The sequence below is a fragment of the Neodiprion virginianus genome, chromosome 1 (assembly GCF_021901495.1).
Source record: "Neodiprion virginianus isolate iyNeoVirg1 chromosome 1, iyNeoVirg1.1, whole genome shotgun sequence".
NCBI lineage: Eukaryota > Metazoa > Arthropoda > Insecta > Hymenoptera > Diprionidae > Neodiprion > Neodiprion virginianus.
The window spans coordinates 36,857,074-36,874,433 of record NC_060877.1 but is presented as its reverse complement, the minus strand read 5'-3'; the positions used below and the strand labels follow the sequence as shown (position 1 = coordinate 36,874,433).

The window sequence follows — 17,360 nt, the reverse complement described above, 5'->3', positions numbered from 1 at the left end:
AATCCGAGGATTAATCGTGCCCTGCGGAACAGAAAGTGACGGCCAAAGTACCCGGAAGTGAACATCCGTCACAGTCTGATCACATCTTCAGAGTTGAGAAGACAGGGATGATAACGTTTCTGCAAAGTACATTATTACACTCAGGTTTATAGTAAAGTACTTCGAAACTGCTACAGCAAGTTTTGATATCTGGACTCGACGATGAATCACAAGTCGTAGAATCATCTGCGTGAATAGAAATCGTTAATGTCCTGGAAAAATTTGATTCGAATGAAGTCGTAAATTGAACGTCGCGCGCTTGATATCTTCATTCTTCTCGTAACCGTGGTTTTGTTCTCCCTTTTTCTGTTCTACGATTCCCGTTTTTTTGACATCGACATTCGCTCCCCATGGCCGTGCGGTAATGCATATCTTAATGATTTTCTGCGGTAAGAGAGGAACGGCGCCCTGAACCGCTTTGTTCCATTACCGCCGTTAACACCGAGCATCGGACACCCTGAATTCAACCCACGCCGACGCAATCAGTCCCTCGTAAACAACAATCACGACACGTGTCATCCCCCCGGACTTCCATCCACTCCCTGTGTGTAATTTTCTCTCTGCAGTGTACTGCCTACCACCTTTTAGCCGCCACAGGTCATCGCTCGAATCCCTTAATAATACTCGTTTAGCGATGGGTGAACAGATGCTTGTAATCAATTATTAATCAGGCAAAATATTAAGTCAATTCACCAGGAATAATGTCGTAGTTACGTGAATTTGTTTATTGTCCTGACACAGTTTGCAGGAGACGCCGGAGAAAATTGATAATTCCTTTGTCAATTATGACTTGCAATTTTGTCAATCTTTTAACAAAACCGAGAGAAACTACACGATCTACCTCATATTGTTCGAATTGCTGTTGTGTTTTTGTACAAAGCAAAATGTAGTTCAATTATATTTGCCGCGAGAAGATATGTTTTAAATTAGCTTGAAATTCATGATTAGTAAGTTTAAAGAATAGTTTCATCGAGTTGTAAACATTTCGCGTACCTAACTGTACACCAAGTGAACGAGTTTCACCTTAGAATTGGCGTTATTATGTCAGTTAATTAATCATTTTTATATAAGATGATGATGGTGGTAAGCACTGTGCAGCATGCAGAGAGTAATAATCGGATGATACAATATCAATCCTATACCTGTATAATACCGATCGACCGAAGAGAAAGCAATATTCTGAGGGGCAGAGTTAATTAACTTGGTATTCGCTCTGTAAATGTAATTAATTATAATTAACAATCTCAGCGAAATTGAAGACGAGCGTTGGTTGGCCGGTCGGTTACGCTCGAGGCGAGTCTGGGGTTCGAGTCTTGATTCACCGAGGTCTGAACGATCTCATCGGCACCGCGAAGATCTGCGTCCGCATCACGCACGCCATTCTTGCCCCATCCCCGGACCCAATCCGCACTAGGATAAAGAGTTGTTGAATTTCCCGATCATCGTGTTTCACGGTTCACGCCCGGAAATTATTCCCGATTTCATTTTCCGCACCGATTAGCGGGAGGAGCGTCCGTCGACATCGCGGGCGATTATCCGAGGAGGGAAAAATAGCGAAGCAACGGCAAAGGGAGGAGAGGAATGTAAAAATCGTGGAAACCGAGCACTGCCGGAGCGTGAAATCGAGATCAAAGGGGAACCCTGTAGCCGGTAATAAGGGCAGATAAGGAGGCGCGGTGTGCGGCTGCGATCTGCGTCTTGGCGAGGGCGGAGCGAGCTGGAAGCACACCTTCTCCGAGGTTCGCCTCGAACCAATGCAAGAAAACCGATGGTCGCATTAACCAAGGCGAGCCCGGAGAGCCCCACTCAAAAAGGTGGAGCCTGAAAGGTTGCGGCGACCTGAACCGATCGCCGACAAGATCGCGGCTCCCTTCAAGAAGCAGTTTGAGCCGAACCCCCGAAGCTGTAGGTGCGCGTCCAGTATTCATCGCTTCGAAGAGTAGAACCCCTGTCACTGCGGCAGATTTTCACCTGCCGCCCGCAATCGGTGCTCCGCAATACTTCAAGGACATCTTCGAGGGCCTCGGCGCGTGAAATAAAACAGTAGTTGTCCACTTCCTGATTGGTGGGAATTGTTTGTGAGATCGGTAAACGATATTCGCAGATTTCTTCAAAAGGGACGGTTTCCAACGAGAAGTCGGAGTTCGTATTCCACCAGAGACTAGCCGCTCTTGTTACCGGTGCACTCGAACCGATTGTGTGTCAAAGTTCGGTACAGTTAATGATAAACAAGTGCAATCGGCGCTGCAAATTAAAAAACTATCCTGTCGCCCGGAGAATAGCTGATACACGGATAAAGTCGCAGTGTGTGAAACTGATCAACGGAAGAAAACGCTTCCATAGATGGCTGTCAGCACTCTGAACATGGCACCTTATTTCACTGGATACCCATTCCAAGGTGCGTTGATCAGCCCCGTAATTACTATTCTCGATTTTAGCCTGCAATAGCCAATTCATGGACCTCCTCAAATCACTCAAAAAGCCTGCAGGGTCTTCGTCCCTTCCATCAGGTTCCCAACGTCCCTTAATCCCCCCAGGAGGAGTGTTCGCCGTCTTTAAAATTTCGCGAACGCATCTAGGCCTAATTTTATTCCAACTTCCAATGGCTGTGCCGTTTGAAAAATCGGTGCATCATACCCTACGAATTACGTGAAGAAGGTAAATTGTCAGCGATATTGCACTGCTCACTTATTATCGATGGACTCCAATACCCTGGATTTCTAAACTACGCCATCGAATATCGGCGTGCAGAATGCGGATATTACGCAACAAAGGCCTAAAGGCAGTTCATGGGTAGAAAATTTGGGCCTCAAATGATCTAGGTGACGAATTAATTGTTCGTTCGCCCGGTGCATTCGAAATCAACACTGGGCATTACGCCGTACAGCGTCGTAAACGAAACTGCCAGTCATAAAACAATAACGTCGACCCATAAAATGGGTCCAGCAGACCCAGGCTTCAGTTCGCTCTGGTTACTGTATACGGGACTTGGGAAGCGGGAACCCTCGGACGTTAAACCGTTCGCTGAAATTTGTTACGGACCCCGTATATTCTACGGGCGGCTTTCTCGCTTTCTTCCTGACAGCAGCCCCAAATACTTCTCGGCGAAAAATTCCTTGGGTTGAAAGCAGCCCCAAAGAGAAGCAATCGCCTCCGTCCTTGAAAGTCATTCTCTTATATCCGGTGGTTAATTGACCTCCTATTTTCGCGTAGACTACTTCGTTGGTGTCCCGGAATATCTTAAATTTCTATTCAGAGATTTCGGCGGAAGTAGAAGTATCGAATTTTCCGACGAATAATCTTCCCCTCGTTTTTCATTATTCTACGCTGCTCTCAGTCAACGAATATAATCCCTGCAATCATTTAATCCGTTCATAATCCTTCTCAAGGTAACTCGAGTCATTGGGATGCAGATTGGACCTGTTGGTATATGTATACGAGTGAAGGAAGAATGTAGAAAGATTCACAGTTGAATCGAGGATGTGGACAATTATACAAGTATGTCATGCGAATGGAAATAAACGAGAGAGACTCCGACGCATGTAAAAGAGGCTCGTCCTCGGTGTCCCGCGAAGAGTACATTCTGCATCTGTAATAAAGGAAAGTAATTGTTCTGGCAAAGAAGACTTCGCGAGGAGTTGAATTAGCATCCGCAGCTCTTGGTTGAAAATCCAGGAAGATAAAGAGAGGGCAAAAGGAACACGGCGAGAGAACCGCGGGGTAAAGAGTCGAGACAAGCATCGGAGAAAGGAGCAAATCGCCTCCTTTAAAAGGTCCAAAAGGTAAAAACGTGCAGGACAGACCGGCTCTCCGCGTCAGGGAAGAAGAAGACGCTCGAAGGAGGCGCACGCTGCGCTTCGTCGGTCGGTGGGCGTTGAAGAAGGCTCAGGCGGTGAACGTGGGCACCTAATGTCTGATATCGGATGAGCCTCGGGCGACGGCGCGATGATTGAAGCCCTCGCAAGCCGGGATCAAGCCGGCTATGCGGCGCACTTGAAGGGGACCGAAAGGGTGGATCGCCGCGTCTTCTTTCGACGATGCCCACTTTTTTGCAATATCGGCAAAAACACCTTGTGGGTACAGCAGGAGTCGGCCTCGTCGATCGCGGTTCGAGTCCAGGCGTCAGAGACCGATTCCGCTATTCCAAAATACCGCGTATCGTCTGCAACGATTTTATACCCACGTGATTCTTGACGAAGAATGAACTCCGATTCGGTGATGCCAAAAACCATCGCCGTTTCGCCGATCCGCGTCCGTCGCTTCGGAATGGGTCCAATGCCCCGACGGAAAACGAGGCCCAAACTGTCCGTCACGGTTCGCGGTGGGCGGCATCCTTGGTCAGGTGATACCATCGGCGTTTAACACTACGGTCACAAAAAACCCCAGAGTCCATTGGTATCATGCATCTTCGTGTCATCACGCGGCCTCGGCCTAAGGCGGGAAATCAGTTTTTAAATACGTTCACTGCAAAACAATTGAATAAAGAATATATGCAATGATGTTTAGAATGTTTCCTAAAAAAATTACAAGAGATATAGCAATCCCTTAAGTATAGAATAAACTGATCTTGCATACGAAAATTCGCTGGACAATCACTTTTAAGACATTTCGTCCGTCAGCATTTAGGGAATTGTTACTGTACGAGGTTCACGATTGCAAAATAACAGCCGTCAAAGGGGGAGGCGGAGGAGGAAGAAAAGGATAAGACGGATGTAGTTTTTGGCTTCCGTCCACGTCGGTGAAAAACAACAAATGTCAAAATTAGTATAAGCGGATAGAAAATTTGTCGGACAAATTATTGCACCGTCTTATGATGACAGAGCAAGCGGCTGAGTACCGTAGTTTTTCTCATACACATACCTAGTGTGATATACGAGTATATCCGGTGAACGGATTCGGGCGTAATTCCCGAGGCGTGAGGCCATAAACAGAAGAGACTTCCGGTGGAGGCGCGCGCGTCATTTAGCGATCCAATTATCATAATTACACGGATCTCGCCTCCTGGACGGGGAGTGCGTGTAAAGATGACTTTGAAACGACTGGCTAACCAGCGCCAAGTTTTTAGACGATGAATTTTTGTTCTTCGGCTGTTGAACGCGGCGTCGCGTATTCACCTTATAAGTCGCCCTGATCCGAGGGCTTCCGTTTATCGCGTAATCAGCCCCTCGGAGAGTCTCGCTTTGGGCCAATCATTATAACCTTCCTACCTGGCCATCCGCCTTCGGCCAGCCTGACCACCTGAAAATCATCCCGAGGAGGAAATTTAAATCCATTCAAAAACTCAGCTACGTGTCGAGCTGCTGTATCGGCCTCACAATCGGGCCAATCAGCCGAATTAACATGATCGTTCAACATTCAATCAACCGTTATCAATAATTCATGCTCGAAATTATTTCCCTCATAATTTCCTCCACGCCAATCTGCACCGCGGCATGCAGCTCGTGCGGTATTCGTGCGATTATGATGCCGGTTTCTTCTTTATGCCCTTTTTCGCAGCCGTGTTCCACTTCTTACTCGGGGCCTGCACGGTTTGGGTCCTCTGCACGGTACGAGCATCAACCCTTCCGTCCGTTATTACCGATACCCAATTGAATTCGCGGACTAAATCAATGCCGAGATCAAGGACTTATACGACCGTTCCCGACATTTCGGACACCCCGCTGCACGGCAGGAACTTGATCAGCAGGCACATATATACTCTATGCCACATACCGGCGGTGCCCGGCGTTGTTTATTACGACTTGAAGTCAGCGTTGTGTGGACGGGGCCTTAGCCGGACGGAGTTAGTCCCCTTTGCGCCGGGGTCCACGTGCGTGGCGGCGCCTTTTGATCTCGTCTGTAATCCCGTCGGGCCCTCCGGCCCAGTGACGTCACACCCGAGGTGTCCCGCCAGGTAGAGAACGCTGCAGGAACGCGGGAAGGAATACAAGGACCCTGAAGTCTCGCGCAGGGAATTCCACGTGTCGAGAAAATCGTTTTATTCCCAAGTTCAAATGAAAGGCTAATCATCATTTTTTCCCGCCCAAAATTATCCCTCCCCCGTAGTTTCGAGCTTACGCATTTTTTTTTCCACAACTCTTTACAGGACTCGCTTTGCACGCAGGACGAGATTAACGCGCGGCGAGTGTAGGCTGCGAGTGAACAATGCCTCTTTATCACATCCAATTTATACTCCATGCATGGTCTCGTAAAGCAGATTTACCTGCACAATAGGTTTGTCTCTGCACAAGTTTTGCGCAAGAAATCACATCGCACACGCTGCTTTCTCAATCCAGCAACTCACCTTCTGCACTAGCAGTAGAAAACATCCAGAGTTGATCCTCGTACGTTTCATTTCCTCCCGGAATTCTTCACCGACTTAGGGATCCTTGAGGTATCCTCTTTTCGCTGTACAAAATGTGAAAAATTTCAACAATGTTGCATGGAACGGGCAACTCTATTTCCGATATCCGATGTGCGTGCGCTGGCCGTTTGTCCTGTTCACACAGTCGGTTGCGTGTGGAGGCATTTCAGCGTACCCCACTATGAGGGTGTTGATGTTGACGGGTTTTTATCCGTTCACGGTTGGTGAGACCAATCAGATCGGATTGATCGATTATGCACGATAACCCGAGATTAATATTTAATGCTCAATAATGTCACTAGTTCTTGTTGGCTTTATATTTCACCCTAAAAATGACCACTGAAAGGTTCCTGAAGCACCCTCAACAAAATTTAATAATTTCAACAATTTTTGAAGAACTTACATAGTCGCTGACTATTTGAAGAGGATTCTCTGTCATGTTGCTTTCCAAAAATTCATCGCATCAATGAGTTCAACAACTAATTATCGATCAAACGCGAATAAATTTACTGTAAGACTTGTTCTCTGACAGTGAGATCTTGGATTGAACCAAAACTTGACCAACATCAATGCGAATCAATGCTCAATGCTTTACAGAGACTTCTTACAGCAGCAATAGCTGATGAACCGCCATGTTACTCTATGAGGTGTAATTCCAATTTTCGCTCTTCCTGGAAGTTTCAGTCGTTAAAAACTTTTTACTGAAGGTACAGTTCTACTTCTTGTTATGAACACTGACCATATCTACATTCCCGTTCGAAGAGTCCAACTTCAGGCTTTAAGCCGAAAGGATCTGATGGATCAAGTGAGACTTGAATCAATTATCTGGAATGTTTCAATGTTGAAGACTCTACTGATTCAAAGAAAGTGAATAGGACAAAGGCTTTCTCCGTTGCAATTTCAATCTTTTTCCATCTGGGGGTACAAGTAAATCAAAGACTCTCGTTGAGAATTTCGGTTCTAATTTTTTTTCATAAACGTAATAATCATATCATTGATTCTTTTCGGAGGATCCTGTGTACTGACCATCAAATTCAAGTCGCGTAAGAGAATGCAGCGAGTGAGAGAGATTTCGAGATATGAATGGAAACGAAGTCTCAGATAATACGAAGAAAGAGTCAGCTGTAAGAGAACGGCGACTGTGAAAAAGAGTCGGAGAGTTAACTGCTTGTTGCAAAACCACGGGGACCGTAACTCTGGCATGGCATCCGTCGGGAGGGCGTCGCGTCGCGTCGCTTCGCATCACGACGTGAGGTTTCGAGTATGTTGGGAGGATGTGCAGCACGCGATGGACTGCGGCGGCATACCGTATCTCATTCGCTTCTTTGCCGTGTGGTTAGCCATATAATATTTGTTTGACTTCATAGTTATAATTAGGATAATTAAGAGGCACTAATTACCGGTAATTACGAGCGTTTGAGCGGCACCTTGCGTGTCCCGGTTTTGTCCACAGAGCGGCCGATCTCCGGGACGTATACAGACCGCATACGCCAGCGCACGTTACCCTGTCATTTCTATTTTTCATTACCTCCCTACGAGATGTCCCCGCGTTCTGAGCACCGCCTGCAGACCACCGTTTTTGCTCCGGACCGAGTCGAGTCTTTGCAAAGTGCCTCATCTCCGCGGCTCGCGTAATGAACGACCTTTTAGCCCCTCGCTCAGCCGAACCGATCCTTCCCCGAGGCTCCTCAGAAAAACAAAACCATCCTTCGTGACGAAGATCCCGCGGTTCTCTTTCTCGCGGAACGTGAAAGCTCATGGATTCACTCACCTGCTCATCGTTTCCTCTATTTATCTATTTTGCAGGACAGGGTCGAGTCAATCAGCTCGGTGGAGTCTTCATCAACGGTCGGCCACTGCCCAATCACATCCGTCTCAAGATCGTCGAATTGGCTGCCGCAGGCGTAAGGCCCTGCGTTATATCGAGACAGCTCCGCGTCTCTCACGGATGCGTTTCGAAAATTCTCAACCGGTACCAGGAGACGGGGTCCATAAGGCCCGGCGTAATCGGGGGCAGTAAACCGCGCGTTGCCACCCCGGAGGTCGAGGCAAGGATCGAGGACCTCAAACGTCAGAACCCCGGGATCTTCAGCTGGGAAATTCGGGACAAACTGATCAAGGTCTGTTGATGTCCGCAGAGTTGAAACCATTATGTATAGAATAAGAAAATTCTGGTATAACCAGAGACTCGTCTTCGTTATAATTGCGACTGTAATTCATCCTGATCTCGCTATCCAGGACAAGGTATTAACTTGTCCAACGTGGTTCTGCCAGCAGGACGGAGTTTGCGACAAGGCTTCAGCGCCTTCCGTATCCAGCATATCCCGGCTACTTCGAGGACCCACGAATCAGACCCGACCAGGCGATGATCCTCGGCGAAATCACTCGATAGATGGAATCCTCGGTAAGTTTATGAACGTTTATCACGTATCGCTAGTGTTCGGGAACGTTTCGATGGGTGAAAACTCACGATCCGATGCTGCACGGCCATTTCCATGTCAACGAAACCGCGGGTCGGTACCATAAACATCCTCTGCGCGTAGTCGGAGGTTCCTGAACCCGGTAATTACGCGACGGGGCGTAAAATCAACCAGGAATCGAGGATTTCTGGGTTCGGTTACTCATCGATCATTACACAGGCATAACCCGAGCGACGATCCCGTGTATGCGCAGCGCAGAACGCGGTGTGCGAGCCTCTTTCCTTGGCGTCTTAATTTCTGACGTCTTCGCGGTCTCAATTGAATCGGCGGTGAGAAGAAGGGGTACGGAATATATACCGCCAGTGTAAGTGCAACATTCAATTAGGTGAACGTTTAAAACGAAGCGATAGATCATTCGGACCGCTCGCTGGGTGGCTTGGACGCGTAAGTGGGACCGGGAAGAAGCGAGCGGGCCCGGCAGTTGGGTCATAAAGGAACGCGAGCGAGCCGTTCGCTCGGCTCTTCTCGCGGAGTGTTTCTCAAGATTAGCACGAAGGTTCTTATTCAAAAACCCGCGAGGAGTAACTACTCATCCCCCGACACATGCGTTTTGTTGGACATTTTGCACCTTGGTCTGCTTTTAACATACATACCACATAATCGTTCATTTTTAACTCTCTTTTTATACTTTTCTAATTTTTCCTCACGGTCCGCACTTCTCTTTGTTTCTCGTTCATCGCCTCCATCTTCGTCCTTATTTCTCTCACTCTCCCTCCCTATCTATTATTTTTCTTCTCTCCTTTCTTGCCATGCGAAAGAGTTGCAGAAATAAGCCTTGCGGTCGGCAATTCTGAAAGGGAACTCTTTCTTTTACCTTTATTGCCGCGGAAAGAGCTCAGCTTCGGCTGCTGCAGCCAAGAAATATTATACGGACGGACTCCCTGGCGCGCTACGAGATGTGTCGAGTTTATTATCTTGTCGAGAAAGATTTAGCTTTTTATTAGACACGCGGAGTCGCTCGCCGAGTCGGTACAAATTCAGGGGGTAAATTACAAGCCACTTCTCTTCGATTCTTTCCTCATCGCGCTTTGTGACTTTTATATCCCCTCGGTATCGGAATTCACCTAATCCAATTGCGGTGGCATCTGGTAGCAGAGAACGCAGATTTCGTTAGGTTATACTCTTTCCTCTTATTCGTATTCAAGTATAAACCTAGTTCTCCATCAACATTTTCACTCCACGTCAACTCAATTGAAAAAAATAAACGCCTTACAGCGTGCGCGAAGTTTTCCATGACCCGATATATTCACATATATATATTCCTTAAAACGCTCAGGTGATTTCTCTGCCAGGCACCATATTGCGTTTAAATTTTGCCCCTTTTTCGAATACCGACAGTTTTGGTAGAGCATTTTGCAATTTCGTGGTTAAAATTGACTCCAACGGTACCGTACCAAGTTGGCTTTGCAACTTTCTCGAAGCCTAGCGAGGCAATTGTGGCAGTTTCATGCGGTTCTAGCGAGTTATGGGTTGGGTGTAGGCATAACCACAGAGCACTCGCGTGGAGCGCCGCGGCACGGAGCGTCCGCCACTGCATTGGACGGGGGCCTTAAGGCCCCGGGACGAGCGCGCCTCGCCGCAATATACACACAGGCACCTCACCGCGTGGCGTGTGGTCCCACGAGCACGCGGAGCCTCTAATCTTGAAACCGCCAGCCACAAACCGCCATTGCCAGTCGGTCTTGAACAGACAGCTCCGCGGGACCGAAGTGATCCAGCAATTGGTAGACAATTGAAATCGCAATTACGATATTGATTTAGACGTTTTCAGTCTGCCGCGACGGGTCTTACTGAGTCGACTTTCAGAGATCTGCACGCTGCGTTGCTGTGTGGATGAAAAATTTCATCAATTTTTTCTAACGTTTCGAAAGATTCAGTCTCTCCCCACTTCGCGGCATTCGCAGTTTGATATTCGAAATTCAAAATCCGAAATATGACAACGTAGTCTGTTCGCAGAATGTCTTGATAACTCACTCCAGTGTAGTTACATAATTTAATTAAAGTCGTCACGTTAATGCCTTTTGCATGTTTTTTTGCCGCTTCGAATATTTACTGCATTGCCTGTATCGAGGCGAGCAGCACGCTTCAATATTTAAGACCAGTCATCACGAAAATTGCAAACACATCGAAGGTCCGTCGTATATTTTTTCTACTCGCAGTAACGGAGAACCGACCACTTTTTGCGGTAGTTAATTCACGCTGCTGAGTGCTTTTAGTAATGATTTATTGATTGTTATAACACTCTGTAAGATTGCTTGGATTAAAAAAGAGCTCAATTATTAGTTCGGCACCCACCGTAACATCCAACAACCCAAAGGAAAACAAACAAAAAAAAAAAAAACAACGTCAGAAAAGTGTGCAGACTAGGCTGTCGCTATTTCGAGACTGGAGAAAGAGAGAGATAGGCGTAAAGAAGTTATTTCCGATGATATTTTTAAGTGCCTCGCCCTCGACAAGCGGGGACCGGGCCCGGGCCACCCTTCCAAAGTCGAGGTTGGGTTAGGCGAGCTCACCTGTAATCAGGGGGGAACTTAATACCAGGTCCGTGGAGTCAGCCGTGTGAACTGTGGGCGGTGCCGCTTCTTGCTTCCTATCTTCAGGATCTGACGTCCCGCGCGTGCTCGGCATCCTCTGCAGTCTACTCGCATCGATGCCCACGGTTCTTGCGGGCGCGCTTTTTGTCTCATCCGGGGGATCCCGGGGCAATCAGCGACTGTCCAATTCCCCGACAGTTGATCTCGATCGACCAGCGCTCTTTTCGGATGAAATTTAACAAAAAAAAATAGCGGAAGACGTTTAAGACCCAAGTTTAACATCGGACCGTTTTCGTGTCGTTACAGGTGGCAGCAGTGGCGACGATTCGGACACCGAAAGCGAGCCGGGAATCGCGCTGAAGCGGAAACAGCGACGGAGTCGAACCACCTTCACGGGGGAGCAGCTCGAGCAATTGGAAGCCGCCTTTCACCGGACTCAGTATCCCGATGTCTATACGAGGGAAGAACTGGCTCAAAAGTAAGGAGCGATATTTACAAGGGCAAACAACGCGCCCCCTGAGTCTTGGGCCGATCGAAACTAACCGATATCCTTCCTCCTTGTTTCCTGCCGCAGAACCAAGCTGACCGAAGCGCGCGTTCAGGTCTGGTTCAGCAACCGAAGGGCCCGTCTGCGAAAGCAGCTCAACAGCCAGCAGCTGAACGCGTTCAACAGCATGGGCCTGCAGTCCTTCCAAACCCAGCACTACGCTACCGGCGCAGAAGGCTACCAGAGTTATGGACAAGCCTCGGCCGCAGCCGCGGCCGCGAGTACCGGAGGCTACACGCAGCATTACAACTACGGCGAAAACTATTACGCCGCAGCGCAACAACAGTGGCCTCGAACCAGCGCCGAGAACTACGGGTGAGTGTTGAGAAATCGCATCATGAACTGCACTGTTATCGCTCGCTAAAGATTCTTCCTTTCGCGCTTTCTTCTCCGCGGGCATGTTCTTCTCGATCCGATATCGGGCCTAGAGAATCAGCCACCGGTTTTTGGAATACGACGGACGATCGGCGCGGCGTGCGGTTGAAATCCATGCCCAGGTGTTTCGAACAATTAATTCGGCCATTGTGAGGATAATAACAGGTTGGTCCGGGGCCTTCCTGGGTGCCGTGAGTTCCCGCCGTTGGGAAATACGGGCGTCGGTCGGTGCCCAGCAGCAAGATCCGCGGTTGATCGGGGCCTCAACTGCATCGGGCCTCGGATATCTCGGTAAAGTTGAGTTAGGTCTGCCGCTGCTTCTGCTTCTGCTTTTGCTGCTGCTTCTGCTGCCGCAGCGAAGTCCAACTCGGTGTGGTCCGCAATTACGTATAGCTGGCCCCGGTAATGAAACGCTACCGGCTAATAATCCACTCCCACCGTTCGTCCGACCGACGTTGTGACGCCGTGAATGTACCTACACACAAGCATTGCGAACGGGCGCAGCGCACGCACGTGCAGTGCGCAACTCGGTGATCGACGCCTGCGCAGTAATCGAGGTGACACGGCCAGGAATTCCGGGGCCTGCGATGCGGGCATTGTTCGGTATAAAATCCGCGCGCAAATTTTCCATCGTTACCGACCGAGTCGCGGTTGGAGGCCTGTGCTGATCGCCGCTTTCGTCCAATTGGGGTTCGTTTTATTCAAACTAACGTAGTTCGGACTTTATTCGCATTCGAATTTTTTTTTTTTTTTTTATTCAATCGATTAATCGTAAACATTTTTTTTTTTTGACAACAATATTAATATTTGCTTTCGGCGACATGATTTTCTGAGCGATTTACTTTAAATACGGAGGCAGTTTATATGCACACGACGGGATCCCACCTTTCCTTGTTTTTTTTTTTTCAACTGTCATATTCTTTTGTTATCAAAATATAAAAAGTCGTAAATCCTCGGTCGAAAAATTGAATGTCGAATTCAAACAATCATTTGAACCTTGGGGGGGGGGGGAAGGATGAAGTATTCGAGAATACTGTCTATGAATTTCAAGTAAATCGGTTGAGTCGTTTCAAAGATATCGTGGACACCGCAAGACGTCATGTATAACATATCAAAATGGTTGACGTTATTGTCAATAACAATGTTTCTCATCAAATGATTCCAAACACTTGAAAAAGTATTGAAACGAAGCTCGATTGGCATACTTTTGAATAAAGCGAACCCCAATGGACTTGAACAATTCTCTGTCGAGTTATAAATAGCCGAAATTCACCCATTTCTTCAACCGTCTGTACTACAGTATCCACGTACCCCTTAACGCGATCTGCCGGACATTACGACTCGTTTAAACGTTTTGGTGTTTCGAAACGGTCAAAGGACCCCGCGGGGCCCTAACACCGGGGTTGGGCGACACGCCTTAACCGATTTCTGCGCCCGGGTTCGGGGGTATTGGATATCGCTGCTGCCACGGAGGTGAAACACGCGGTTTTGATTGCGTGCCGAGCCGAAACCTGCACAGGCGTATGCGAGTCGAGGCCATTGAACGCGGGCCTTTTTCCCATGCACAACGACCGGGCCCGCGAATTAACCTTGAACAATTTTCAGCACCCTAATTCGTCCGCGTTGCGACGGCGGTTTCCGATATTCGTAACCTCTAAACGATTTTCCTCTGCTCTCTGTCCTCTCAGGCTATTCAACACCTCGCACTACGGCGGGGGGAACCTGAACCTCGGCACCCTCAGCGGTGGCGTAAGTCCCACCGCCTCCAACATGAGCGCATGCATGGTCCAGGGTGCCGCCGCTGGCGTTCCGCCCTCCGGAATGGCCCATCACGTCACTCCTCACAGCCCGAGCGAGGCAAAAAGCGGATATCCTTATCTCGGAGGCATCGAGTCACAAGTTTGTGGCAGAGTTCATTAAACCGATTTAGTTAACGATTTTCGAATCCGGTTCTCCGGTGCTTGTACAGCAACTGCGTTGTCAGCGATGTTTGTGCGTGCTAATGTACATACACAGATATAATATTATATTTTATATCCATCAGACAACAGCGATTTATCGTTGTAAGTAGTGCTTTCTCAATTTTTTTTTTTTTTATCCTTCATTCTCTTAGATATATTTAGATCGGGTTGCATTCTTTGCGATTCGTTAATTTCCCAGTGACGTTAGATTTTACTGATTAATAAATTATTTATAATATGTACACAATCTTATTATAGATATATGAAAGTATAGTATTTATATATGATATTCGATCACCCGTATAATAAGAGCCGCCTAAGGCGTTCATCTTGCCTTCAAATTGGGTAACACTGCGTTCGTCCTGAGCACTGTCTAAGCTCGTGCTGTAATTGTAAATATATATGATATAAAACTTGGAATTAAATTGGATATAAGAATTGTATTTATAAGCTGTAGAAGGTATCATTGTTCAAATGTGATATATTAAAGAAAGTAAAAACAAGTTGTTCTCTATTTAATTGGCCAGTTGTAAATAGATTATAAATAATTACACCTATTATATGTTCACTTATATGTAATATTATCTTCTCTGACACTATATAATGTACTACATCTTATACGTGTATATATATATATATAGAGCATTACATCCGATAATCTAGATCGTTCAATGTTATTATGTACAATATGCAATAAATGATGTTTCATATAAATTCCCCGCATATTTCGAACGTGTAAATCTCATTCTTTCCGCATAGGAAACTGCCGTGATTGCAATCTACGATCGATCAGAAAATATTAGTTTGAACAGCGAAGCGGCTAGAGGGGTGGCCTGTGGAGTGGAAGGCTCAGGTTCATATCCCAGTTCGATCAAAAAAATCGTTGATCATGTCTCGTGCATTTTCCATCCGAAATTCGTACTTCGTCGCAGGAAAATCGCTTTCCAGGTCGAAAAATAGCCGGAAATAAGCGTCGTAGAATGATTTATCCGCAAAATAAATACCCCGGTGGTCCGAAAATTCGGCCAGTCGGCCCTCGAAGGCCCCGATGCAGGTGCAACAGGCGGCAAAACCCACCGGGCTCGAGTGACAGCGACCACGAGTGTGGGCCCGACGGGGCCTGAATGTGGGCACTTTGACCGGGGCGTGGCGTTCCAGGCGTTGGACAATGGCCCTCGTGCCCCGGAGGGCTACTATTACCGGGTTGTTCGCGGTGCCGTAGCGCCTACCGCGTTACCTCGGTCCCCGAGCGGGGCCCAGAAACGGGGCCCAACTGACAACGCGGCAATCAGGCCGCCGTATATCTGCCGCCACTGTCACCACGCATTTGTGTCCCATTGTGTCCCCGTGGAAGAGCCGGACGCCAAGAGCAACCAGTCTACACCTTCGCTTGCGGCGGGTTTCATCTAGCGGTGCTGAGCACAAAAAGAGGATGAAAACCGCGGGGGAATCGCCGCGCCGCCTAGCTCTGCGGGCCCAATCTCGATCCCTGCGGACGGTTAATTGCGCCGATCACTGCCGCACCGCATGTCTCTCGCATTACGATCCTAGGGTGGAATACAAGGGCACCGGAGACATGATTCTACGCTTCGTTCAAACGCGGACTTTGATCATTTCACGTTGTGATTCGCGACGCTTGGGGACCGGAATTAGCTCAGTGATCACGGACTCGCGGGGTTAAGTGCAGACTCTGATGAACGAAGCCTGAAGCACTTTTACACGCTCTCGATGAACGGGAAGTGAAGGAGACTTTTCACGACGATGAAAATCACGCCGCGAAACACTTGACCAAATCGGTCCCACGAATCACCGACTTCCCACGATCGATCACAGCTCGAATTTGAAACTAAGACGAATCGGAGATTTTTTATTTGCTTGACCTACCGCAAAGCCGTGCATCGGACCACGAATTGTTTCGAGCCAAGCTGGCGTGCGGATAGCCGATCGACGCGCATTGCTGCATTCGGAACTGACAGATTGGGCCCGTTCAGGGCAGTTTGGGCCAGATTGGGGTGCGGAGGGTGCGGAGGGTCTTCACAAAGGGGCCGCTAAAATGGGACTCGGAGGGGCCTCAGGGGCGGGTCTCGCTCAATGGCGAATCATGGGACAGAAGAAGACGATTCGAGCGATCGTGCATGTGGGGGGTCCGGTCTTCGGGTCCTTTGAATCCTTCGAACCATGCGTACACGAGTCGAACGGTCCGAAGGTGGATTGAGTCTTACGACAGTTCAAAGCGGCTCCTCCAAACTGTAAAAAAAAGAACGAAATCCTGTTTTCCCATCGCGTCAAGTAGCGCGGTACAATTTCTGTACACAGATATCAAGTGAAATCGAGTATCGGAGCCTGAAAAATGATGCGCGTAGGCCGAGGAACAGCAGCTAGAGCGATTAGCTCTAAACACCGCCCGCTTACGAGCGGCACACCACTAATTTTGTATTAATTAGTACATCAAGGTATTAATTATCCCCGGATATTTCTTCCCGTAACTAAATATGTATAACCTTAATGCACAGCAGTATCGTGTGGGCAGCGAGCGATGGGCGCGATAGATAAGCAAATTGGTGACGCTGATAATTTCCCAATTTACTAATTAGTAACATTAGGTATGTAATTAAGCTGCCAGGTGGCTTCTGTCGGGTCAAAACTACTCTTAGTTACGCACCGGCACTAAACCAAACCGGCCCCCTCCGATCGGGGCCTTGGACCCGTATATTAGCCCCACCGCTTCACGCTGAATTTTTAAATTATCGTAGTACCGTATGGCCGATCGCCCTTTCCAAAATCTCGACTTTCACGTGGCGCGCTTAAAGCATACTCACATTAGATAGGTACATTAAAACTCGCGTATTGTGAAAGAGGCAGTAAACAGGGTCTGTAACGACGATGATCAAGATTATGAAATTAAAAAGAAGGTAAAAATTACCATTCGCGTTCGTCGAGAGGGAGAGGGAGGGAGGGAGGCTTGATGTGTTTTTTTTTTTATCTTTCTTTTAATCCCGCCACAAGTAAATTTACCACACTACACATCGTTAATCATCGGCACCAAAACATAGGGTAATTGAAAAATAAAAATAAATAATA

General features: G+C 47.8%; 1 protein-coding gene across 3 annotated transcripts; it reads left to right on the top strand.

The window, feature by feature from the left end:
• The first annotated feature begins 1,941 nt into the window (after positions 1 to 1,941).
• Positions 1,942 to 14,961, top strand: LOC124300236 (protein gooseberry-like). 3 transcript variants are annotated; one of them, XM_046754092.1, is made up of 6 exons: positions 1,942 to 2,437; positions 8,189 to 8,502; positions 8,621 to 8,786; positions 11,703 to 11,874; positions 11,971 to 12,258; positions 14,007 to 14,961. In XM_046754092.1, exons 1-6 carry the CDS (start codon positions 2,383 to 2,385, stop codon positions 14,236 to 14,238), a joined length of 1,227 nt encoding a protein of 408 aa, XP_046610048.1. In that variant the 5' UTR covers positions 1,942 to 2,382; the 3' UTR covers positions 14,239 to 14,961. The 3 variants fall into 3 exon arrangements, with proteins under 3 accessions (XP_046610048.1, XP_046610067.1, XP_046610058.1); XM_046754111.1 differs by having other exon boundaries at positions 8,660 to 8,786; positions 14,007 to 14,960; XM_046754102.1 differs by having other exon boundaries at positions 8,657 to 8,786; positions 14,007 to 14,960.
• The last annotated feature ends 2,399 nt before the right edge of the window (positions 14,962 to 17,360 follow it).